Consider the following 24,453-nt stretch of genomic DNA (forward strand, 5'->3'; position numbering starts at 1 on the left):
ATGGTCTTGTTCTGACAGTAGTATTTTTTAGTTCTGTCTCCTGCCTTAACATGTTGGCTAGAATGTAGGATCTTTTAAGTTTACACAGAATAGAAATGGTTTTGAGCTTTTCCAAAGCTCTGGGAAGGATGTTTATAAAAATAGGAAGAGGGAAAGACTAAGAAGCAAGTACTTCTTAATATATTTTTTAAAATTTTACTAGTCTCTGAGTTTGCTTCTGACATTTGATGTGAAGATGGTCAAGACCAGTCTGAGGACTGTGGATCTAGAAAGGAAAGGATCAAGCCAAGAGGTGACTGAGATAGACTTGGCAATGTGGGAAGATGGACTAGTTTTCTATCACTGTGTGACAAATTACCAAAAATTAAGTGGCTTAAAAACCACAAAGTATCTCACAGTTTTTATAGGTCAGAGGTTGAGCCATAGGCTAGCTGGGTTCTCTGCTCAGAGTCTCATGAGCCTGAAATCAAGGTGTTGGCCAGGCTGCGTTTCCACTGACACCTGGGATCCTCTTTCAAGCTCATTTAGGCTATTAGCAGATTTCACTTCCTTGTGGTTGGAGGACTGAGGTCCTGGTTTTCGCTGTTGGTTAAGGGTTGCCCTCAGGTACTAGCTGCATGGCTCTCTTTCACCATGTTGGTTTAATTTTTCAAGGTCAGTGGAGAATCTCTTTCCACTATGTTACCCTGGTGTTTTACAAAGCATAATGTAATCATAGGAGGGACTAGCCCATCATAACCACAGGTTCAGCCCACATTCTAAGGTAGGAAATTATACAGCACATGAACACCATGGGGGAGGACACTTTGGAGCCAAATTACAATGCTGCCTACCACAAAAAGCAATTATTACCCCAAGGCTTGTGGCTCAGGCTGACCAGGAAATATGTGTATTATATATATTAATAGATATGTTATATGTATATATTATACACATATATATACACACACGCATGGGGAGATAAAATTAAAATTGTAAATTCAAGTTTGTGAATATTTCTAAAACTGTGGATTCAGAGAAATAATCAGACATCTAAATTTTCTGTACCACTTCATAATCTGACAGTTGATCTAGTGATATCTGAAATATTTCTAATAACTGGAATTTGTAGAATATACTTTCAGTTCACAAACTACCTGTATATATGTTCTTTCATTAGTTCTATCCTAGAATGCTGTAAATTACTTAGGAGCTTTAGCATTTGCTTTTTTGTTTACATTAGCTTCTGACTCTCACATTCCCATTGCAGTTCACATGCCAGTAAAGCCGGTCCTTGTAGATCACATGCTGTTTCACACTTTTGTTTCTTTGGCTCCGTGGTTCATTTTGCAGAGACTGTCTTTCCTTGTCTCGTCCACCCAGGAAACTTCTATTCATCTTCCAAAACTCTTTTTTTTTTAGGCAGATCAGTTGGGGGCATTCTCAAACGGCCTTGTTCTTGAGACCTCCTTGTGTTGCTCTTGATAGGCTGGGTAGGGTGACCCTGCAGGCTGACAGGTGCAGTGCTCCATTCTACAGCTGCCTCAGACATCTATGGAAGATAATGTGATAGTACCCAGATGTTATTGGATTAACGTTCTGAATGTCTAACTTACATCAACTCATTTGTGCCTCTCAGCAATCCAATGAGGTGGTCATGGTGATTTCCCCATTTTATAAATAAGAAAACCAAGACATGGAAGGCTTCACCAACTCACCCAAGGTCACCAGCTAGTAAGTGGTGGAGCCAGGATTTGAACCCAGCCCACACTTGTACTCTCCCTACAATATTGCCATTATTGGTATCTGCTTCATCGTGCAGAATTAAGTGAGATAAAGCATGCCAAATGCTCAATACCTGCTATATAGTAAGTGCACAAAGTATGAGAATTATTTTTCTTATCTGTGGTACAAGAACTTCTGTTTTCCTATTCTTTGGCCTAGAGGGTAGGAGGAAAATAAAATAACAGAGCATCCTTCTGTCCCCCTCCCCCATAAGCTCTCATTCATATTTGGCTGTATCGCTTCCCTGTTTAAGGAAGCCAGGGGCTCTCTTTTTGTTGTTTGGAGAGACAGACTGCAAAGAGAGTGGGATACAGCAGCAGAATTTCCATCTGGAAATGGGCTCTAGCGGTCAGAGAGGGTGGGGTGCTGATGGCCAGGGGCCCAGCCATAGGTGAGCTGGGTTTAGGTGCCACCTGGTAGGTGTTCGATGTATGGTAGCGCCATCCCCATCCCTTCTTTTTGAGCTACATTGAGTCCATGGCATGCCTCACATATGTTAAAGGGCATTCTTCATAGAAGAATTCTTGCTCTAGTTAATACACTTGGCTATTGTCTCCAGGGAAAGTTGGTGGGCGTTTTCAGTGAAAATTCTGTTAATTTAAGCTATAATGGTAAGTAGAAGCGATCATGGAGAGAAGATTGCTTCATTTTGGCTGTGTGATCCTGGACAAGTGACTTAGCATCTCTGAGCTTGAGTTTCCTTGTTAGGAGAATGGAAATCATAGTGCTAGGTAGCTAAGGCATATGAAGTGATTGATCTAGTTCCGGCACATAATAAATGGTTCAAAAATATTGCTCATTATCAGCTCACTTAATTCTCAAAGCAACCTTATAAAATAGGGATGTGATTAGGATTATTGTCCCTATTTTACAGGTGAGACACTGAGGCGTAGACAGCTTCTATGTTCCTCATGGCACTGCAGCACTTGGCAGTAGTTATTGATTATCTGTCAGGCTTCTTTTCTTTCACTTTGCCTGCACAGTGGGATGGAGTTACATAAATGTCTTGTCAGGTTGACAGCATATCTTGATAGGATGTTAACCACCTCTGCAAAAGTATTCAGATTCTAGAAAATAAGATGATACAACAGATTCAATAGAACCTTATATTTTTCTTCTCACAAGTCCCCAAATCAAATTGGATCTAAGGGTGTGTGCAAAGATTTAGAAACAGAATCTTCATCATAACTTTCTATTTTATTTTAACTTATTGATATATTTATTTAATTGTTGTGGGTACATGGAAGGTGTATGTATTTTTGAGGTACATGAGATATTTTGATACAGGCATGCAATGTGAAATAAGCACATCATGGAGAATGGGGTATCCATCCCCTCCATTTATCCTTTGAGTTACAAACAATCCCATAACTTGTTTATATAACCAAACTGTGGAAGCAACTTAAATGTATAACAGTTATAGATTTATTGGATCAGTTGTAGTAAATACATGCAGTGAAATGTTATACTATACCGAAAGGCAAAATAAAATCATGTATTTGTTTACATTGGAAAGTTGGAGACAAATATGGTGTTGTATGATAAAAACAAGTTTTAAACTATAAAGTATGAATTCGTCTTATAAAATACGTATTTTCATAAATAGTAAATATGTAACAATATATACATACATAAGCCTACAAAAATATCTAAAAAGGTGTAATCAAAATTGTTACCTAGGATTGTCCCTGTTGGAATGGGGAAGTATTATGAGTAATTGGAATTTTCTGTTATGTGTGTTTGAAGGGGGTTCTTTATTTTTTTGATCTTTATGTCACGTGTAATAAATTCTGGTTACTAAAAAAAGGGAAGGAAAATGTTTTAAGTCTCCATACACGCTAACACACTGGTTGAATCTTTCAGGTGATTGTGAAGACAAGAACGGAGTATCAGCCGGAACAGAAGAACAAAGGGAAGTTCCGGGTGCCGAAAATCGCTGAATTTACGGTCAGTTTCTTGGTAGTGTAATAGAAGGAGTAAAGGTGGGGCTGGCTCCAGCCAGCTCAGCACACTCGTGCTTAGAGCAAGCACTGCTGTGGTTGGGGAAATGGCGCAGGCTATTTCTGGAGGATTTCTTGAAGCCATACAGTCTGGGTCACTGAGTTTAATCTAATAAGAACTCTGCCTCTGAGGTCTATCATACTCTCGTGTACTCCGGAATGTTCTGATAAATCTCATAACTGATAAATGCCTCTTTTATTCCTTCTCCTTTCTCCTGTTCCCTTCCTCCTGCTTTTCCATCGCAAGATCTAAATGCAGTAAGTAACTCAAATTTTAGTCTGTTGTTGCAACAAATATGGAGAAAGGGGGAAAGGGGAAGAAAACCTGGCTTTTTCGTGGTGAAACCCTAATGGTTGACTTCCCATTTCTTGGTGGAGGGGGCTTGAGGAGCACTGGGATATGTTGCAGCTATGATGAATTGCATGAAGGAGCAACTATGTGTGCTCTGTGAGGGTGAAAGAGGAGCCCCAGGGAATGCCCTGAGGAAGCCACTCAGGAGCTGAGGTGGGTGGGGAAATGGGTATGAAGCAGGTACAAAGGTGCTGGGAGGTGAGGAGAGTGCAGCTTATGCAAAGGCCCTGAGGCTAGCCCCAACGCTGAATAGAAATAAGGATGGTGAGGCCAGGCTCTAGGAGGGCGTGGAGAGCAGACACAGATGAGGCAAAAGATGTGGATGGAGGGCAGACAGTTTCAGGCATCGAAAGGCTGTATGAAGACATTTAGGGTTTAATACTAAAAGCAACAGGAAGCCTCTGAAGGACTTTAGGAAGAGAAGGGACATGATTGAATTTGGGTTTTGGAAAGCATGCTGGCTGTACATGGCTAATGGAGCGTAGCGGATGAGAGGGAATGTGGGGCACTATTAGGCTACTGCAGTCAAGTGAAAAAACACAAAAAAACGGTAGCGGATCAGATAAGAGTGACGAGTGGGTGGAGAGATGCAGGCAGACCTGAAATATTTAGGAGGCAAAAATCAACCCTGGGGGCAGTAGAACACATGGTCCTGTGGATGGACAATGCCGCAGCCTGGCTGGGCTTGAGCCTCGGTTCCACCTTATTTGAGCTGTGTGGCCACAAGCAAGTCACCAAATCTCACTTATCAAATCAAGACAATAGTAGGGTTGCTGTGAAGATGAAGTACAAAGTACATGCAAAGCACTCGGATCTGTATAGGATAAGTGCACAGTTAATAGTAGCCTTTTTGTGTCAACTGTGACTGGGAGCTTTGAAAGTGAATGTGACTCTTGGTTGGTTATCTGGGAATTGAAGTATATGCAGGGAGAAACATACAGGTTTATTTCTATCTTTGACTAGCTTTCCTCCTGCTAAATCAATACTGAAGCAGCTGAGTATGTGGCCCAGGGGAGGAGTGTGGTCCCTCTGTGTGCATCCCCTGGAATGTGGAACTTCCTTAGATGCCACCCTCCTCTCGGAGAGCAGGGGCTGGTCTTACTGTTTATTGTACTTTCAGTGTCGGCCACACAGCACAGGCCCAGTGAAAGTGGACCAAGACCTAGCTGCATATAAGTACTTGCAGGAATAAGCAGGTACCTGCATGAATGAACACGGCTTGCAGGAGAGGCCTGGGGTATCTTGGTGCACCAGGCCACGGGGTCAAGTTGACCTGTCTTCCTGGCAAGTGGTCACAATATTCCAAGATTCACAAATAAGAATGTTTACTGCAGTACTATCTATAAAATCACAGTATTAGAAACTCGACTTTCAACAAGTTTCTTGTGATTTTATAAATGAGAACACATCCATAGGATGAACTACTTTACAGTTTTAGAATCACCTTTTTTTCCTCAGAGAGTAGTTGTCTCTGAATTATACATTTATGAGATAACTTCGTCTAATTCTTTTCTATGCTTTCTAAATGTTATGCAACATGCACTTAATTATTTCAATAATCAGACAAAAATGAGAATTATTTTTAAGTGTGCTTAAAACAAACAAATAGTGTGTTAAGAGTTTTAAATGAAATTATCCTTTATCCAGCAGTCATTTGAAATGATGGCTATGAAGTGCAATAAATTGGGCAAATACTTAAATAGAGAATGTTGAGTAAAGCAGAGATTAAAATTGTGTGCTTTCTAGGATTGGAGCTATGAAAAACTACAAACACAGAGGAACAACAACATGGAAATAAATGTATTAATATTAAAATGCTGTCTATGGCTGTGTTCTTAGCAGTGAGGTAGGGCCATGGTTATTTTTTGTCTTCTTTGACAACTTTTGGTGATGTGGCTATTTTATCATATCTAAATGAGAGATTGATATAATCCCCTATGGCTTGGAGAGGTGACATAACATGCTTACCCACCAGCAAGTGGCAGAGCCAGTGTGCACAGCCAGGGCCTGGTGGCCTCTCTGCTCAGCCGTGATGCCTACAGTAGGTAACTGCTGGGTAGAACAGGAATGAGTCAGCTAAGTCAGCAATGAGTCAGCTGGGTCAGGGACCAGGGTCTGTAGAGGTTCTCCACCGCCACGCAGTTTGAGTCAATGAGTCCTGGGGGTCAGAAAAGAAGGGCTTTGTGGTTCAGGGGCAGCCCTGACTGTCAGGTGTGGGCAGAGGTGGACCTGCACTTGGAACAAAATGGAAGGAATGGAACAGATTCTCTTATGCTTATATAAAGCTGCAAGCATTAATTAGCCTGGTTTTTCGCTTTGTTAAAGAGAGCTCTCTCTAAGCCCCTTGAAGGATGCACCTGCAGGTGCAGGGGTGGACACAGGGAGTCTAGGGAGGAGGCGTGGAAGTAATTAAGAAGAGTCCGAGGGTCTGAGCTGAGTCAGCTCGCTGGAACTCAGGATCCAGGGGGGCTGTTATGGAGGTGGAATTTACAGGACTTGCTCCTGGCTGGAGGAAGGGCACTGGGGGACTCCTTGGTGTTCGGCTTGTCTACCTGCTGTGGAGGTAGGGAGCTGGGGAGATGCTCTGATATGAGGTGCCTGGAGGCCATGGGCGGGGAGGGGGAAGATAGGTGGTCTGGCTACCCTTGGAACTAACAGGCTTGGGGATCAGGATGGAGATTTCCACTGGAGAACCAGGGCTGGCGTCAGGGAATTTACAGTTAGAGAGCTTGGTGCTGTTACACAGTCAGGGGGTTGCCCTGCAATTATAATTCCTGGGGCTGAGGGAACCTTAGGAACTGCAAAGGTGCACCCGTTCTCATTCCAGTCCCTTCATGGAACTGGGACAGCTTGTGATTTGAATTTCAAAATTAACCTGGAGAAAGCAGTTTATAGTAATTATACTGTAAGAGAGAAAAGAAAGGAGTAGGGTGGGGAGAGATGAATAGAGAAAGATGAACTGAAAGAATTGTCTGGAATTTTTGTCATTTCTGAAACTAAGGAGGCCCTGTAGCCATTGGAAAGAGCCACAGACTTGAAAGATTTTCATCAGAGTTATGTGAGAAAATGGGAACATGCAGAGAAAAAAAAAACCCTCCTTCTTTCTTAATCTGAGAGGGAACAGTTCTCTAAAATTGATTTTGCTATGGAAGGTGCTGGTGCTGTGGAAGGTGTTGGTGCCATGTTGGGGGTGCTAGTGTTATGGTGATCCTGGTGCTGTGGAAGGTGCTGGTGCTATGGAGGTTGCCGGTGCCATGGTGATCCTGGTGCTATGGAAGGTGCTGGTCTCATGGGGATCCTTGTGCTGTGGAAAGCGCTGGTGCTGTGGAGGGTGCTGGTGTCTTGGTGATCCTGTTGCTAAGAAGAGTGTTGGTATCATGGTGATCCTGGTGCTATGGAGGGTGCTGGTGCTGTGGAAGGTGTTGGTGCTATGGAGAGTGCTGGTATCATGGTGATCTTGGTGCTGCGGAGGGTACTGGCATCACAGTGATCCTGGTGTTATGGAGGATGCTGGTGTCATGGTGACCCTGGTACTGTGGAGAGTGCTGGTGTTATGGTGATCCTGGTGCTGTGGAGGGTGATTGCATCATGGTGATCCTGGTGCTATGGCGGGAGCTGGTGCCAAGGAGAGTGCTGGTGCTCTAAAGGCCACTGGTGCTCTGAAGGTTGCTGTGCTATGGAAGGTGCTGGTGCTGTGGAGGGTACTGGCGCTATAGAAGGTACTTATGCCATGCTGCCAGGCCTGGTTGTTTCTAGGTTAGTCCATGAGTTGGAGCTGAGCCTGGGTTTGGAACTCATTGGTGCTAAGCTGTGGTGATGCACAACTGTCCTCCAGGGAGACACTTGGGCTTGAGGCTAGGCTCACCTGGGCATCTTAGATATTGGCTTTGCCATACCTTAGCTACATAACCTTGGGAAAAATCTCTTCACTTCCGTGCTCCCAATTTTTTCATTAATAAAACCAGACAATCACAGTGAATAGTCTAAGTCTTTGGTGCACTCTAGGGGTTTAATAAATGATCATTTTATTTCCTTCCTATTCATGTCTTTTTATTTCCTCTTGTGTTCTTAGCTTCCTGTCTAATTAGCTGGATTTTGGCTGTTGGTTGGGATCTGGGCCTCTCTTTGCAGGCTTTTCTCCCTGGAAATGTGCTGGGAGAACCTGGAGGAACATTTCAAGGGGTAGCCGGCTCAGTGTCAGGATTCATGAGCGGTCTCTGGGTTTTCACAATGATTCCTGGAGGCACGTGTTTGCTTGTTGGTAAGGGCAGGTCATTTTATTTTATTTTTTTAGACAGGGTCTCACTCTGTCACCAAGGCTGGAGTGCAGTGGTATGATCATGGCTCACTGCAGCCTTGACTTCCGAGGCTCAAGTGATCCTCCCACCTTAGCCTCCCGAACAGCTGGGACTGCAGGCACATGCCACCATGCTCAGCTAATTTAAAAAGTTTTGCTTTTTTGCTAGAAATAGGGTCTAACTTTGTTGCCCAAACTGGTCTTGAATTCCTGGCCTCAAACAATCCTCCTGCCTTGGCCTCCCAAAGTGCTGGGATTACAGGTGTGACCCACTGCACCCAGCATGTCCATTTTTTTTTGTAGGCTATTTTTTAGTACTTCAGTTATAAGATGAATAATAATAATATCTTAAATATGCCTTGACATCTACTTTTCAGCCTAACAACAATCTTGGGAAGTAGGTACTTTTTACAGATGAGGAAACTGATGCTCAGAGAAGTGAGGTGACTTCCCCAAGGTCGCTTAGCCAGGAAGTGTTAGAATAAAATGCGAACCCAGTTCGATGGCTCTGTATCCCATTCTCTCTGCCACAACTTGATGTCACCCTGCCATTGTCCTGGCCAAGCTGTGGCCTGCCTGCCTTCTTTGTCTCCCTCCCTTTTCTTCTTTGTCGTTATTAATATTGGTTCCAGGCTGGGCTCAATACTTGTAGCTGGGAGATACAAAGTTGGATAAAACAAAACCCCTGCCCTGAAGGAGCTTGCAAGTGTGTGGATTAGACAAGAAACATATCTGTGCAGCTTTTCAGTTATACTTTTTCTGGAGTCAGCAACTCCAGGATCCCTTGCTGATCCTCTTAGCTGGATTTGGGCCCTCCTCTGGGGTCTGCACGGTCACATGGAGGCCTCCTTTCCCATTGTCCTCTGCCTGGCTGATACTGCACCTGCAGACCCCTCTGATCCCTGGAGGGCAGGGAGGTGACTGGTGCATCTCTGTGTTCCCAGTTCCCAGCACAGGCCTGGCATGGAGTAGGCTTTGGGTGCATTGCATTGTGGGGCCCATCTCTTGGGATGATCTCAGGAGCATCCCTGACCCCACATCCTGATCCAGCATTCAGAGAATCTGCCTCATTAGGCTCTGGACAGGGCCAGCTCGGAGTGGAGGGCATGCAGGCACTTGGGGAAGGATCCTGAGAATGCCTGCGGACCAGACACAGAGCACATCCAGTGGAGAGAAGCTGCAGAGGGAGAGGTGCCTTAGCCCAAAGGGACCAGAGCTCACCATTCTCTCATGAAAATGAGGTGGGACCAGGAACTGAAAATGAGAGGGCCAGTCATTTTTAAAGAATCAGTGTCAGTGGGCTATTATTAAAACAAACAGCAACAAGCAAAACAAAAATAAAACCCCAGTTGAAATTTCAGGCTAACATTAGAACATGTGGATTTTTTGTTGTTTCATCCGTTCACCAATCCATTCCACTCTGGGGCCCTGCCTGTGACTGGTGCTTTGTGTGTGCTACCCTGCTGAATGGTCCCAGTGCGCCAGGCTGGTGGGATTATTACTCTATTTGCACGTGATGAACCCAGGCTCAGAGAGTTGGAGTGAGCCATCTGAGGTCCACACCCTGGAGGCTGTGCAGCTGGGCTGCCTGCCTGTGTAGACAGGGTCAGGCAAGGCTACTCAAAGGAGGCTGCCGCTGAGTGGAAGGGCATCCCCGGCTACATAGGATGGCATCCCCGGCTACACAGGAATGGCTCCCTGGGGATGTGCTGAGCTCACTTACCTGCCAGTGGCTCCTTCTCCTTTCCTTTCATAATATAGGGCCAAGAAATGGGGACCTTGGCAGCCTGTCTCAAGCCTCAGCACTGCTCACATTCCCTCCAACACTGGCACGGGAAGAGGTAGGGAGAAACACAGAAACCAGCCTCCTCAGTGCTAGCCACCACATCTAGCAGCCACAGAGCCAGGCCACTGTCCCCCTGGAAGTCTCTAGTCACTGTCCTTTCTTCCCTGTTCTTACTCCAACACTCTGGTTCAACCCACATCACCGCCTGTCCCAGCACTCTCTGTGGTCTCTGGCCCCTTTCCTCAGCCCCCTCCAGTCCTTTCTCATCCTCTTTAAAAACACATGCCCCACAATGGCGTTCCTGTGCCTTCATTGCTCACCTGCTTCTCCCATAGATGCCTCCACCTCCTGGAAATACTGCCCCTTTCCTCATGATCCTGTCCGTTTGATGCCTCTCTGACTTTGTCCATGTCTTCCCTTCTAGCTGGATTGCCTTTCCTGCCTGCCATGAGGCCATCTCCCTATTCATCCCTCACCACCCAATAGACATGGCCCGGGCCTGTGCAGTTTTGCCTGCAGTGCCATGCAAAGCCTTTCTTTCCTCCTTTAGGTTCCTGCACTTCCTATAGGACCCTCCATTCTAGTACTAATTAAACAGAGTTGGCATCAGCGACTTACCTACTGGGTCTCCCACTGACTGGACCGTTCCTGCTCTTTGAGGCAGGAATGGTGTCTTTTTCTCTGTACCTAAGAAGCCAGCCAGCATCTGGCCAGGTGAAGCACCAAAAAAATGCCTTTAATAAATGAATAAGGCCAGGCATGGTGGCTCATACCTGTCATCCTGTCGCTTTAAGTGGCCGAGGTGAGAGGATTGCTTGAGCCCAGGAGTTTGAGACCAGTCTGGGCAACATAGCAAAACCCCATCTCTATAAAAATTACAAAAAAAAAAATTAGCTGGATGTGGTGGCACATGCCTGTGGTCTCAGCTGCTCAGGAGGCTGAGGCAGAAGGATCATCTGAGCCTGGGAGGTTGAGGCTGCAGTGAGCCGTGATGGCGCCACTGCACTCCAACCTGGGTGACAGAGTGAGACCCTGTCTCAAATGAATGAATGAATGAATGAATGAATAAGGAGGTGAATGAGCAGATAAAAAAAATTCCTCATGGCTGACCAAGAAACTCCATGTTGATCACACCAACAGCTCTGCCTGTCTTGTTTCCGATATCTTTATTTAAAATCAGAACTCTTTTCTGAACTCTTGCTGATAACACATCCTCATAACTCTCTTTCTGATGCCATATTTCTAAGGAGGTGAGACCACGTTTCTAGCTTCACCATTTGCCCCTACCAATTTTTCATCAAAACTCCAGGGCCTCCATTTCATGGGATTCTAATATTTGCTGACAGCAGCAAATGTAGATAAGAGATTTTACTTTATTATCTGTTGTCTTGCTTTTTATTGCTCTTTCTCTCTCTCTCTCTCTTTCTTTTTCACTTACAGGAACATTTTTAGGCAAGTTATTAAAAACACTGCCTGCTGGGTTAGGAGCAGAGTCATTATTTGGATGGAGAGAATTTGCACATGAAGACTTGGTGGAGAAAGGCTGCCAGAGTGTTTCATGTTTATTATTTCACTTCTGGCCAGGGTTTTATTGAAAATCAGACTGAAGATGCTGGTCTATGTTTTTGTCTGGGTGCTTTCTCCCAGCTTTATAAGTGTTCTGCTAGAGTGACCTTCAAAAATATATGCTGCTATTAATTGATAGTTGCAAAGCAATTGTGGCTTAATTTTTTTTTTAACGAAACATTCCTCTAGGAGAGGAAACATGCATGGTGCTGCCTTAGGAGGAGTGTGCATAGGGTTTGATGAGAGACAGGGCGATTCAGTGACCACCCCACAGCAAAAGGATGGGCTTTTATTACCGGCTTTACATTTTCATTGATCCAAACAAACATTGGTAAGTAATTGCTGCAATAAAGAGAGTCACTTGTTAATAAACTTAGTGTAGAAGAAGACTCCTAGGGTGTAGCGAGCACTGTTGTTTCCCATGGGACTCCTGCAGGGGTGGGCTGGAGCAACTCACACCCACTCCTGAGAGCTGATTCTTCCAAGTTTGCAAGCCAGTTGTGAAACTGTTGGAAGCTTGAAATCAATCATGGTGGGAGTATTTACACCGAAATCCGCAAATGCTACAGATCTCCTCCTCTACCCTCAAGAGATGGTTTCTCAGCACACCTCTGTGTGAAAGGCAATATGGAGGAAATACATGGGTTAGGGGTTTGATTCCATGGGTTTGTGAACTAGAACATGTCATTTCAGCTCTCTGAACCTGTGTTTCTCAATCTGCAAGATGGGTGGCTGATGGCTCCATCATAGGCCTACCGTGAGGCAATGTAAATTAACACAGTTGTTCCATGATGGCTCGATAAACATGAGCTTCCTCTTGTTGCTGCATGGTAGTTTCATTTCTGGGAGTGGGGTCTCTTGCTAGATGGATGCTGCCACCTAGCTTGGGTCTCCAGTGGGAAGCTATGCCTAGTACCTGTGCTCCTCCATCCCAGGGGACAGTGCCCTGGCTCAGTTGCTCCTCCTGGCTTACCCTTCCCACTGTGCCAGCTTCCAGCTTTCCATCTCTGTCCCACCCCTTCACGCACTATGAGCAAAACCAGGTTAGATCATCAGATCACTCTCCTGCTTGAGAAATCTGTGATGTCTCCCTCCTTCCTAGGGGCTGCAGTGTGATGTCCTTAGCACGGCACCGTAGGCTCTTTCAAAGGTGGGCCTTGCTGCTGGTTCCTGTCCCTCTGCCACTACCTTCAGTATTCTGGGGCTCTCATTGCACTGCAAAACTGCCATGCCTTTTCACACCTCTGGCAGTGCCCACACAGTGTCCTCTGCCTCCAATGCTGTCCATGTTTTCTGCCTGGAGACCCCACTCAGAGCTAATCTCCCCTGGAACCAGTTCTGGACTCCCCAAGTCACTTTCACACCTGGAAGTCCTGGGATCCCAGCATTACAACATTTCCTTCTCGTTCTGTGCCTTACTGATGACGTGACACACTGGCTTTCCTAGAGTTCTGCTACCCAGCTGGATTGCTGAAGGTGCCACTGAAGAGAGGGCTTCCTAAAGGTTTCTCAGATCCTTGGTTGGAGTAATAAAAGGCAGATGCTCACAGAAAGTAAAACAACATTTAAAAAATAATTATTTGCAATAATAAATAATAACATTTATTTTATTAAACTTCTATTATGTGCCAGGTAGCCTGTCAGTCATTTCCCATCTTATCTTTATTACAGCTCATGAAATAGGCTTATTTTTAATATACAGATGAGAAAGCTGGGATCAGCATGATTAATTAAGCTACTCAGGGTCACACAGCCAATAAGGGGGCAGAGTCAGGCTTTTCTGACCCAGAGGGGTATGTGCACCGACATGTGGTTACGTGTATGTATGTGCATGCATACATGTGTATTCTTTTATCTATACTATCTTCCAAATTGGGAAACCCTGCACATTTGGGGAATTGCCTAAATTAAGCTAAACTGAAATGTGGTTGCAAGAATACTAAAATTCTGCTGCAGATTCCTGTTATTTGCTAAGTGTTAGGTTAATTTTCCTTTGGCTCTCTTGTCTTATTTTTTCTCTTTGAATACGCTGTTTGGCCAAGTCCTGAAATGCATTTTCCAAAAGGGAAAAAGAGAAGTGACAATTTCCCAAAAAAGAGACACCGTTTTCCTCAGGGTCTGTCATGCCACCTGCTCCACAATCCCAGTCACAAGTCAGGAGGGTTCATCTCCTGACTTCCTTCTCCACTCTCTGGGCCTCTGCTCCTGCAATGCATGATTATATTAAATGTGATTTTTAAAAAGTTGAAGATGTTTAAGCTCCTGGAACTGTTAGAAGAAGGCCTCAATAAAGTGACTGTATGTGCAGCTTTTCATGTTGCCCCCAGGTTCTATAATTATAAGAAAATGAGTTGTTATAGCAACTGCCATGTAGGCTTTGCTTCCTCCTGGAGATGCTGAGCACTCAGCCCTGTGATCCAAGCTACTGGGAGGGAATTTGGTTCTTTAAGGGGTTTCAGCCCTCACTTGGGTGATCATCATTAAGTCATTCTAATTCTCCACAACCTGGACCCAGTTTTACTTTGCAATCTGACAGACCTGGTTTGAATGTTAGTTCTATAACTCACTGGCAAGTCACCTCACCTCCATCAGCCTCAGTTTGTACTTTTGCAAAATGGGGATGCCAGTGCCTACCACTTCAGAGAACCATTGTGACGATGGTGCTTGTGATGTGGCCAGCACAGTGCCTGGCATGTAGTAGCCCCTGATATATATTGGACATACCCCCCCTTAACTTCTTTCACTGGGAGCAAATGAAACATGAAAATGCTAAAAGTAGAGAGGGTAGGTGTTTTCACAGTGTTTGAAAAACTATTGTCATTAATTTGGGTAGCATTTGTGGCTTGAAAACCAGGATGCTAAACAGAAATTCTAGGCTGAATCATGTATAAGACATGAGACAGGGGAAAAAGAGAGATGAAGAAGAGAGAGAAAAAAGCTTCATATTAATGACTATTTAACTAAATGAAACTGACTTGAATGGAAACTGCTCCAGTTTCTTTCTATATTGCATTTCTCTGAGACTATGAAAAAAAAATTCTACTTTCTTAAAGAATCTTTTAACTGAGTCAGGAAACCTCGCTTCTGGTCTCAATCTTTGGGCCTCAGTTTGCCCATCTGTAAAATGAGGAAATTGGGTGAGATCATCCCCAAGGGCCCTGGAACAATCATTCTCAATCAGAGGTAATTTTGTTTCTCAGGGGACACTTGGCAATATCTGGAGACATTTTTGGTTATCACAACTGGAGGTAGGGGTGCTATTGGCATCCAGTGGGTAGATGCCAGGGGTGCAGCTAAACATCCTGTGATGCGTAGGACAGCTCCTTACAACAAAGCATCGTCCAGCCCCAGATGCCGAGAAGTCTTGCTCTAGAATTTACCAGCATGTTGGCTAGGCCTAGAACCAGAAATGACACCACAGTCACGCCACCAAGATAAGTCAGATTTGTTCGGTATTTCAGTTTCTTATCCTGGCAATCTCCCAGAGATTTGAAGCCTTAGAAAAATTAGAAAAGGTAAAGACAAAAAGACTTCTCAAGGTTGAAGGAAGCTTAGTAAAGAATGAGATGGCCACAGGAAGTATGGCGCTGCACGACTCTAAACAGACCCAATATGATTGTTTGGTGCACAAAGCAAAATGCACTCAATACAATTCTAGGTCTATAAATAGCTTTATTATTTTTGTGTAGAGGAGGATAAAAACAAATCTTGCAGACATTTCAACTGACCTTCTCATTTCCAGCTCCTGTCTTCGGCTTTGACATGTCAAGCCATAGTCAGCGTGTGTCTCTTCTGAAACTCACAGGCGATCACTTCCTTCTCCTGCTTCAAACCATTCTGGGGCTTTTCTTGGCCGTTAGGGTAAAATCTGAACTCCTTTCCTTGCTATACTTGGTCTTCGAAGACTGTCTCTCGCTCATCTCTTCAGTCTCCTCCCACCAAGCTGAATTACCTGTGGAATTCTCAACACACTGGATCTGATTTAATCTCTACTCCTCCGCTTAGCTGTTCTTTCTGCACCAAATGCTCTTCTCTCCCCACAGTCTGGTAGCCGCCTATTCATCTCATAAAGCTGGCTGGAACATTACCTCCGGATGTTGCCTTTCCTGGTAACTTTGCCTCTCTTCCCCATTTTCAGATAGGACTGACCATTTCCTCTGCTGGGGCCTTACTCAATGGGCAGAGTTGGTCATCTTCCCCTCCTTCATGCAGTTATTTCTTAACCTGCGTCTTTCTGGTCCTATGAAAGCCTGGGCTCGTGAGGACAGAAACCGCCATGATTCAGGTGTATAGCTCCTTATGCTTATACATTCTGGGGCTTTGAATACAGCAGGTGGTCAGTAACCTTTGTTTTAAAATAAGCATAATATACAAATGTACAACATTCCAACAGCACAGAAAGGCATTTCACTGAGAAATTCAAGTCTCCCTTTCCTTCCCTCATAATTCTCACAAAAAATATCTGTTGTCTATGTCTGTGCTCTTCATATTGGAAGCTCCTAGCCACCTGTGGCTAGATACATTTAAATGGATCAAAACAAAATACAATTTAAAATTTAATTTCTCAGCCGCACTAGCCTCATTTCAAGTACTTAGTAGTCATGTGAGCCTAGTGACTGCTGTGTTAGACAGCTCAAATTTAGAGAACATTTCCATCATTGCAGACAGTATGTTAGTCCAGGAGTAGCTTCTTATGTTCTTACATTCTCATCCAGGGTCATTTCCTAAAGGTCTTTTTTTTTTTTTTTTTATCTGAGTCGGAGTCTAGCTCTGTCAGCAGGCTGGAGTGCAATGGTGCGATCTTGGCTCACTGCAACCTCCGCCTCCCAGGTTCAAGCGATTCTCCTGCTTCAGCCTGCCAAATAGCTGGGATTATGGGCATGAACCACCACACCCAGCTAATTTTTGTATTTTTTTAGTAGAGATGGGGTTTCACCCATGTTGGTCACGTTGGTCTTGATCCCTTGACCCCCATGAGCCGCCTGCCTCGGCCTCCCACAGTGCTGGGATTACAGGCGTGAGCCACCGTGCCCAGCCTACAGGTCTTATATGTATAGTACACACACACACACACACACACACACACACTTGATTTCCTTCTTCATCTTCTCAAATGTAACCATTTTATACACATTCTCTTGTACCTTGATTTTTTCTCTTAATATCTCAGAGATCTTTCCACATCAGCACATTGAGATCCTTTTTGTTCTTGTTAATGACTGTAGACAGAGGATGTTTCATCATCTTTCTCAATTAGTCCATGATTGTTCTAGCTTCCAGCCTTCTGCTGCTGAAATCATGCTGCAGTGAACTTCCTTCCAGTGAACTACACACACTACTACAGTTTGAATGTTTATGTTCTCCCCGAAATTCCTATGCTGAAATGCTAACCCCAACTTGACATTAGGTATTAGGAGGTGGGGCCTTTGGAAAGTGATTAGGTCATTGGGGTGGAGCTCTCATGAATGGGCTTAGTGCCCTTATGACAGAGGCCCCAAGAAGCTTGATCTACCCTTCCACCATGGGAGGGCACAGATAGAGGCACCATCTATGTTACAGAAAGTGGGCCCGTCCCAGATACCAAATCTCCTGGTGCCTTCATCTGAGGTCTCTCAACTTTCAGAACTGTGAGAGATAAATGTGTGTTGTTTCTAAACTACCCAGTCTATGGTATTTTGTGATACCATCGTCCAAATGGACTAATACACACGCACATACACACATGCGTACACACATCCCTTTCATATGTTTCTGCAAGTGTACGTGGAGGGCGTGAGAGTCTTCAATCTTAAAAAACTTGACAGAGGGTAGGTACAGCTTCCATTTTAATTAATAGGTTTTTCCAAATTGCCTTCCAAATACGTCCACTAGTCTATATATACTTCCTCCACAGTGCCTAAGAGTGAGCTACTCCTCCCCATGTGCCAGCACCAGGTTTTAACCAACTCTAAGTCCTACCCATCTGTTAGGTAGAAAATGGCCCCCCATCTTGAAGTCTGTATATCTTTCTCTCTCTCTTTTTTTTTTTTTTTTTTTTGAGATGGAGTCTTGTTCTGTCATCCAGGCTGGAGTGCAGTGGTTCGATCTCAGCTCACTGCAACCTCTGCCTGCTGGGCTCAAGCAGTTCCTGTCTCCGCTTCCTGAGCAGCTGGGATTAACAGGTACATGCCACCATGTCTGGCCAATTTTTGTATTTTTAGTAGAGACAAGGTTTCACCATATTGGCCAGGCTGATCTTGAACTCCTGAACTCAGGTGATTCTCCCACCTCAGACTCCAAAAGTGCTGGTATTACAGACAGGTGCCACCATGCTCGGCCGTGCATGTCTTTCATTATCAGTGAGTCTGAGCTTCTTTTCACGTTCTTATTGCCTGTTTGATCTTTGGTTCCTTTCTGGAAACATTCTTACCTGGTTGGATCATTTGTTCATTCCTCCTGATTTGCGTGGCTACCTCCCAAAGCCACAGATTTAGTTTTTCTCCCTTGTTTGGTATTTCCTCAGTCTTCCTTTGCCTTTTGGTTTCGTTTATGGTATAACTGCTTTTTTCATTCTACAAGATTTCTAACTTGTGCTTTAACTCAAATTAATCATGGACTCTAGAAGGCACGAGGGAAAATACTGATATATTTGACTCTAAAAATTAAGCTTTTCTCCCAACCTAAATTTATGTTTTCTTCTGGTGCTTTTATGATTGTGTTTTATAGGTTACAATTTTGATTCATCTGGAATTTGTCTCTGTGTAAAGAGTGAGCTGGGAATCCAAGTTTATCTCTTTTTGAATGGCAGTTTGTCAGGTGTTCTAAGATCATTTATGAATCCTTTCCTTCTCTGACTTGATATGCAACCTTTTAAAAAAGGTACCGCATTTCCATATGGGTTTCAGTCTACTTCTGTTCTCTTTCCTTCTATCGATCTGACAGTTTTTTGTTATTATATACCAAATTCTTTCAATTACAGCTTTGTTATACGTCTTTATATCTGTGTAAATTACTCTTCTCTCATTCCTTTCACTCTTTAGAAACTCCTCACCCATTCTTGCGTTTTGCTTTTGCAGGTAAATATGCATATAAAATATGTATATAAAATAAATATATATACATATAAATATATGTTATATATAATATTATATATAACTCTATGTGTAAATAACCTTATTATATATAACCATATATATGTTTATATTTTGCTACTGTTACTTTTTACTTGGGTTACATAAATTTATGAATTTCAATTTGAGGAGATACTGCATCTTTGCAATATTGAGATTTTCTTTCTTTTTTTTATTTTTGAGAGAGAGCCTTCTTCTGTCACCCAGGCTGGAGTGCAGTGGTGCGATCTCAGCTCACTGCAACCTCCACCTCCTGGGTTCAAGTGATTCTTGTGCCTCAGCCTCCCAAGTAGCTGGGATTACAGGTGCACACACCACCACGCCTGGCTAATTTTTGTATTTTGTCATACAAATGAGGTTTCGCCATGTTGGCCAGGCTGGTCTTAAACTCCTGACCTCAGGTGATCTGCCCGCCTTGGCATCCCAAGGTGCTAGGATTACGGGCGTGAGCCACTACACCCGGCCTAAAATATTGAGATCGTCTATCCAGAAACAAGATTGCATTTGTTGAAGACTTTCATCACTTTCCGTTGAGCTTTAAGATCATTTTTGCAATTCTTGTTAAACTTATTCTAAAGTATTTTATCTTTATTGTTGTTGTTGTTGCTATTGTAAAAGGAATCTTCATTATTTTTTCTAACTAGGTATTATTTTTACTCAATAAAAATGCTTTTGAATTTTGTATATTTATTCGCCACTAGGCAGCTACCAACTTGTCTTATTGTTTCTAATAATTTGTTTAAAATTTTGATTCTTTGCATTTACAAAGAATATACAATTGTTTCATCTGCCCTAATTCTAATATTGCTTCTCTTTTTCTGTTATTTAGTTTTCTTATGTTATTTCCTCTTGGCAATTTTTAGATTTCTGATGTCATTTTCTATTTAATTGCAGTGGTCAGTGCTTTCGGATTTGCTATGTCTAGTGTTTTAGCATTTACATTTTGATGGTTTTCTTCCCCCCAAATGCCCTTTCCGCATTTATGGACATGGCGATATGGTTTGACTTTTTTGACTCAGCATTATGGTAAATTATACTAATATATTTTCAGATATTAAGCCATTCTTACATGTTCTCATTTGATCGTGGTGTACCATGGAGTTCTGTTTGCTAATACATTACTGTATTTAATTTTTTTTTTTTTTTTCTTTTTGAGACTGAGTTTTGCTCTTGTTGCCCAGGCTAGAGTGCAATGGTGTGATCTTGGCTCACTGCAACCTCCAACTCCTGGGTTCAAGCTATTCTCCTGCCTCAGCCTCCTGAGTAGCTGGGATTACAGGCATGCACCACCATGCCCGGCTAATTTTATATTTTTAGTAGAGATGGGGTTTCTCCATATTGGTCAGGCTGGTCTTGAACTCCCAACCTCAGGTGATCCACCAGCCTCGGCCTCCCAAAGTGCTGGGATTACAGGTGTGAGCCACCGCACCTGGCCTGTATTTAAAATTTTTGCTTTATTAATATTGTGAGGTTGTGTTGAGTTTTACTTTTTCTACTGTCTTCAGTTAGGTCTGGTATTCATGTCATTCTGCCTCTGTGAAAAGAATGTACATGCATTTTTCTTTCTCCATGTTCTGGAAAATTTGAGAGTAGAGAAATAATCTGTTTATTTATGTATTTTTTAAAAACAGAATTAACCCACAAAATTATCTTAGCATTTGGAAAAACATGGGTAGTTTTCAGTAATTATATGAAGAATTAATACACAAATAAATTTCATTTGTGCCCGGCCACCTCTCTAAAGCTTTTAAAGATTCTGTTTAGAAATTTACCCATTGCCGTTCTCTTAATTGTAACTCCCTTCAGCAATTTATCTCAGAGTGACCCCATTCAGTCAATAAGTGTTTACAGAATAGCTTCCATGTCCTGAGTGTTGGGGTAGACGGTGTGGGTGATTCATGGAAGTACAAGATGTGGCCTACAATTTAATGTTCCCAGGGTGCTGACATAAAGCTGAAGCTTCCATTTATGTGAATTTGGTTTTAGAGCAGTATCATTTATCATTGAATATTAATGGAGCAGTATTTGCAGATTACCCTATAGGCTTAAATTAGTCATCCTTGGAACTAGGGTATAGTAGCTCACTCCAGGCTGCACACACTGAGCCAACACATCATCTTCCCTTCTTACGTCTGAGTCTGGCTTCCATCTCTGCTGCTGGTCTGCAGAATAGAGCACATTGTTCTGTGGGGGCGTGGCTCTGCCACTGGCTCCCTGTGTGACTCTCTCCTCTTCCATGAGTTTGGGTCTTTTACCTGTAAGAAGGAGACACTGATCTTATTTTGTCATACTTAGATACTATATGTAAAGCATCAAAACACATTTGGCACCCGGAAAATCGACATTTACCTCCTTGTTTTGGTATCTCCCAAAATACCTAGCTGAGTACTGGGCTATGAAGTACTATGGGGTATGGGATACTTGTTCAGGCCTAGATTATTTTTAGAGCCCCTGACTGGTCTTCCTACTCCCCAGATCCACTCCTTCCAATTCAGTTTCCATCCAAGCTCAAAGTAATTTTAAAAACACCAATGGACCATGTCCATGAATGCCGGATGTTAAAGACCCACGAGGTCTCTAGTTCCCCCAGTAAACTGTTCAGTCTAAACCTTATGCTCCTTCCTTAGGCTTCCTCTGCTTACCATTCAAGACTTGTCTTTCCCTGTCATGTGCCACCCCAATGTCCACACCTTGGTGCAGGCTCTTCTTTCCACCTGGATCCCCCTTTTACTCTCTCCTTCCAGGCTGGCCCAGGAGCCCCACTCCCCAGTGCCATCTCTATCACATCACTTCTCACCTTGCCTTCTGTGAGTCTCTCCTAAGAGCAGACACCACGTATGTGTCATCCATGTATCCCATGTGCCTGGCCCAGGGCCAGCAAAGGGCTAGGTGTTCAGCTTGTATCTATTGTCCAGTGAACAATTAGACTTTGGCTTACATGGTAAAATATGAATAAGATTTTCTCCATTTTAGTTCTCTGGGGATCCCTGGGGTAAATTGTTCTTTATAACAGAAATGAGGCCAGGAAAATCAATTGTGTTTCTTGGCTGCAGGAGAAGACGGAACAGCGTGACTTTCCTGAATGTCTCAGGGCACAGCACTATAACAGGGTGGCAAGAGGTGGACTGTGCTGGAGGCCCCTTTCAGTCTTACGTGCATTTCAAGCTGAGCTCCAGCGAGAACTCACCATTCAGCTGCCCACTGCTCATGAAATTCAGGAGCTGGAGTGTTTGCAAAGCTTCCTTGCACATCTCCTTTCTTCTTTTTAGTAGTATTGAGCTAGTCGGGCAGCTGCTTGGTTGCTGATGATTTTAGAGTTAAACACCCACACTCCAAGATGCTGCCTTCAATAAGTGGAGGGAGAACAAAAGGCCACAAAAAAGACAGGAGAACGAACATTGATCCAGAATCTTCTGGGTTCTAGGCACAGTGCCTGCTGCATTTGTCTACTTCCTTGACTTGCATAACTGCCCTGTGATGGGGTCATTATTGTAATCACTCCCTTTGTACTGAAGACAGAACGGAGAATGAAAGAGAGGTGACCTGTACAAGGCCACATGGGTTAGATAGGGGCCATTTGTGTGTCTTCTGAGCAATCAGTTTGTTTTTATCTTCTGGAATCTGTGAACGTTATGACGGACACAGAGTTTCCTATCATTGGTCAGGTTTCTGGAAAGCCTTGAGCTAATGTCTTGCCCACTTGCTGTAAGTAGGGATACTGTTACCCCACCTGCCTCTAACTTATGGCCATCCTTTTTCCTTCCGTTTCTTCCATTACTATTTTCCTCATCTATAAAATGCAGATTACAATAATTATACCTATCACAAAGTAGTGTTGTGGAGAAACCAAGTAAAGTGCTCAGGGGAGAATTGGGCACAGTGTGATCACTCAACGTGGAGCCCAGGAGTTGCCTGAAGTCATTTCTGGAAAAAGACGGAAATATAATAAAGGTAAGACGAGTGAAACAAGTTATGTGGCATTTATTTACTTAGCATAGCTTTATTGAGCACCTACTGCAGCCAAGCCCTGGCCAGATGTAGGGGTTACCAAGATGAGTCCCCGAAGGCCTCGGGCCTCAAGGAACAAGTAGTTCAGTTAAATCTCAGATCTGCTACAAGTGAATGTCAAACAGGCTTTCTCAGCTGGGTTGATGCGAGCTTCCTCCACGGAGCCTGTATCGAAGAGCATTCCACACTCTCTGCATCCCCCGTCTTGCTTTATTTTCTGTGTCCAGGAAGTAGCCCAGATCTGAACCTTACCTCCAGCTATATGGTTTGTCTGTAGCCCCTCAAAGAAGAGCTTTGCATAAAGAAAGACACCTTGCTGATGCCTCCCCCTGGGTCATGAGGCCCCGCTCATCCTGCCAGGGCTGCGGGGGTTACGGTTGATTGAGCACACAAACATGGGACCCAAATTGCAGCTGCTACCGGCAGCTCCACTGAGGGAAGATAATTTCATTAGGTTCCAGGCTCTTGCTCTAATGCTCTGTGGCGTTGTTTCTGTGGCCTTGCAGGCTGGCTGTGCGTGCACTCCTGTGTCTACTGAATAATTTTCCTGTCTTTGTATAGTCAGAATGGTGCATAATGATGTGCACGTCCATTTTTTGGAGCCAGGAAGAGTGGATGAAATGCAAGAGTCTGATTTCTGCCCCGATCAAACCATGGGAAAGTTAATTAAGGCTGTGATTTACCAGACGATCTTGAGGAAATTAAGCAGTCCAGCCAGGCATCTGGCTATTTTAGTGGCAGGAAGTCAAATGGTTGGCTCTATTGGTGACTCTGTAGGTGTGCATTTAAATAATAATGACAGTAATTCCAACATTTATAGGAGCTTTACATCCAGCATTTTTGGAAGTCCACCCAGTGTACCTAGTAGGTGGGTGTTATGATTTAGATAAAGAGAGGCAGACAAGGAGACGGAGGCTCAGAGAGGTTGCATCGTGTACTGAAGGTAACACAGCCAGGAAGTTGTGAAGCAGAGATTAAATCCTAGTCTGATGGTAGGGCCTGTACTCCTTCTCCCACCTTACACTGCTTCATCTTAGACGCCTGCATCCCAGGCTCTGAACAGCCACGATGAAACTGCTATATCATTTGTATCCTGAACGCTTGCTAGCCCTTCATTTCCTTAATAGCAAATTAAAACGATCATCGTGGCAGCTGTAAGTAAACTTCATGACCTCACTGTTCCAAGCCCATTTGCCTGCATTTTAGGACAAATTTGGAGCTACAATCATTGCCTGTGGAAATAGCAAGGCTGTGTGACAACTTAATTTCCTGAGTTTCACTTTGTACAAAATGACCCTGGTGAGACTTGTGAGGGTTTTCTTGTTTGGATCATTTTTCCCAGATGCTGGGGATTGACGCTTTCGCGGATGAAAGCTCCACAACCCAGGCCAGAGGAAGGCCTAGATGTATTGAGCAAATGTCAGAAAGAAGAGGCTCGACCTGGCCTGGCTGTGGGAGCCTAGGAAGTCCCCTCACCTTGCCAAGTCAGATGGGGATTAATGACATCTTCCTCAAACCGTTGTTGTTATTTTGGACTTACACTAAAGCAAAGCCCAGCTCCCAGCTTATAG

General features: G+C 43.8%; 1 protein-coding gene across 1 annotated transcript in view; it reads left to right on the plus strand.

Annotated features, from left to right (window-relative positions):
* NSG2 (neuronal vesicle trafficking associated 2) overlaps positions 1–24,453 on the plus strand; it is a 62,783-nt gene that overhangs the window by 14,775 nt on the left and 23,555 nt on the right. The window contains exon 3 of the mRNA XM_032260384.1: positions 3,628–3,711. Within this exon, the coding sequence (XP_032116275.1) occupies positions 3,628–3,711 (84 nt within the window). The remainder of the gene's footprint in view (positions 1–3,627; positions 3,712–24,453) is intronic.

The sequence above is a fragment of the Sapajus apella genome, unplaced genomic scaffold (genome assembly GCF_009761245.1).
Source record: "Sapajus apella isolate SASKATOON/1434 unplaced genomic scaffold, GSC_monkey_1.0 scaffold117, whole genome shotgun sequence".
Taxonomy (NCBI): Eukaryota; Metazoa; Chordata; class Mammalia; order Primates; family Cebidae; genus Sapajus; species Sapajus apella.